This window comes from Trachymyrmex cornetzi, unplaced genomic scaffold (genome assembly GCF_001594075.2).
Source record: "Trachymyrmex cornetzi isolate Tcor2-1 unplaced genomic scaffold, Tcor1.1 scaffold11, whole genome shotgun sequence".
Lineage (NCBI taxonomy): Eukaryota > Metazoa > Arthropoda > Insecta > Hymenoptera > Formicidae > Trachymyrmex > Trachymyrmex cornetzi.
Window position 1 is genome coordinate 1,890,440 of NW_017295653.1, and position 2,163 is coordinate 1,892,602.

At 33.4% G+C, this 2,163-nt stretch overlaps 1 protein-coding gene across 1 annotated transcript; it reads right to left on the reverse strand.

Annotated features, from left to right (window-relative positions):
* Nucleotides 1-293: 293 nt before the first annotated feature.
* On the reverse strand, nucleotides 294-1,882 carry LOC108762524 (cytochrome P450 9e2). The gene is made up of 2 exons (XM_018509566.1): nucleotides 1,270-1,882; nucleotides 294-1,107 (listed from the first exon to the last, which is right to left on the reverse strand). Exons 1-2 carry the CDS (start codon nucleotides 1,880-1,882, stop codon nucleotides 383-385), a joined length of 1,338 nt encoding a protein of 445 aa, XP_018365068.1. The 3' UTR covers nucleotides 294-382.
* Nucleotides 1,883-2,163: the final 281 nt, after the last annotated feature.

Here is a 2,163-nt window from a genome sequence, read left to right on the forward strand (position 1 = left end):
AAAAATAATTTTTTTACAAATGTAATTTCTCTTATAAGTGAAAATTAGACCAATAAAATTAAATCAAATAAGAGAAAGAATCCTTTTTCGGTCAAAGCGAATCATGATAATAGTGTTTAGTAATCTCCGTATTTGTAAATAACATAATATTTTAGATAATATTAAAAAATTTGAAAATTATATTTAAAAATTTGTATATTATCGGATTTAAAACATAATCATGAAGTAACAGCAATAATATTACAAATTATATCGATCGTCAACTTAATAATGACGCTAAAATGCTCCTTAAAACATGCCAAAAAAGTGTAATTTTTTATAACAGTTATGTTATTACTATTTGAAATGTTTTTTAGGCTTAACTATCCATCACTATAAGATTTCAGCACAGGACATCTTTTCTACGTTGAATATTCAACCAGAATCCATTCTCCGGCATTATCATCAGATCTTTGCGAAATTTTACCGGCGATGTAGTTTTTGCAGAAGGTTTCAGCTCACATAGTGCTAATAAGTGAAACAGCAAGACCTTGACTGCCAGCATGGCAAATCTATTAGCTATGCACATTCTCGGTCCTAATCCGAATGGTATATAACATGAAGAATCGTGCATCTTGTTGTTTACAAATCTTTCTGGATCAAATTTCTCCGGATTATCATAATACTTTTCATCACGTTGAATTGCGAAAGCCGGAACCCAAACAGTCATACCCTTTTTCAGGATAACAGGTTTCTCGTCAGGCAGTGCGGATGGTAATTCATAAGCTTTTTCGCATATTCTTTCTAAAATAGGAAATGGGGGATATAATCTCAGAGCTTCGCTTATTACCGCATTTAAATATTCTAGCCGATTAATGGCTTCGTAAGAAACTTCTCCATTTGACTCCTTTAAAATGTTGTCGACTTCTTGTTGTAATTTGGTCTGAACGTCTGGGTTAGCTGCGATTTCGTGAGCTACGAAGGATATTGCAGTTGAACTGGTTTCAAAGCCTCCAAGGAAAAAAATAAACGCCTGCGCAGTCATGTCGTCGATGTCTAGTTCTCTGCGACCTTCTTTGCCTCTAATGTCCATCATTAATTGTAGCATATCTGGACGTGTAATGTGTTCTGCATCACGCGTAGCGATTGTAGTCCTTACAATGTTTTTGTAGAAATCCGACAAATAATCAGTTATAATTTTCAAATTTAAAATTTGCGAAAGTTTCGGAAAAGTTCTAAGAAGAAGAAACTTTAAGGCACGAATCCCTCTAAAGTTAGATATTTCCTTACCGTTAATGTAAAACTCGTTCGTTGGATCTTTCATAGAGTTTATTTTGATTCCAAAAGCACATGTGGCGATGACGTCGTTTGTATACTTAGAAAATGCATCTTTCATGTTTATACACCCTTTATCTGCTGGTAATGTCGTTATAAATTTTGCAAAATCCTGAGCACTTTCCGATATTAATGTGAACATCATTTTTATCTTGTTAGACGTAAAAGAGGGTGTCAATAGATTTCTTACATTCCGCCATTTTTCTCCACAAAGAGAAAATAAATTGTTCTTAAGTAAAGAGTCATTCGAACCAGAAAAATCCAAACGATTTGGAAATGATTCAAAATTCTTAACAAGGATATTCTTAATGAGTTCCGGATCGCGAAGCAGGAAGACTGGAGTTGTCATGAAGTAGAATCCATAATACTTTGCATTTGGATTAAAATTATATATCTTCAGAAGACAATCGACGAATGATGTTTGAAAAAACATAGATGATATCATGGCGCCGAATACTGGAACAGGCGGTATATGTATAATACCATGTCTTTTAAAGAAATTGAAATTTCTAAATAGATAATGAATGCTGATCACTATAAATAACAATATTGACCAATAATATTCCATATTACGTATTTGAAAATTTTAGTATAGTTCTTATGTAAATATGCGTCTTATAAAAGAAGTGATCGATTAAAGAGCACTTGCGATACTGCCGACCACTGACCAGTGTCCAGTGATACACATTGGCTCCCCGGTACCACGAAATCCAGCCCCACCACTTGTATCCCCACCAAACAGACACCTACCTAATATTGGTTTTGAATAATTTTTTACTCAAATACTATCAACTTTACAGAAAAACTGCAAGAGACAAAAATTATTTATTTTCTTCTCATAAAGTTTTG

What these genes read in the sequence shown, in the direction of transcription:
- LOC108762524 (XM_018509566.1), bottom strand. Translation starts at nt 1,882, where the DNA reads ATGGAATATTATTGGTCAATATTGTTATTTATAGTGATCAGCATTCAT. An exon ending in GAACGAGTTTTACATTAACG is followed by an intron (nt 1,108 to 1,269) that starts GTAAGGAAATAT and finishes CGCGTGATGCAG; the next exon opens with AACACATTACACGTCCAGAT.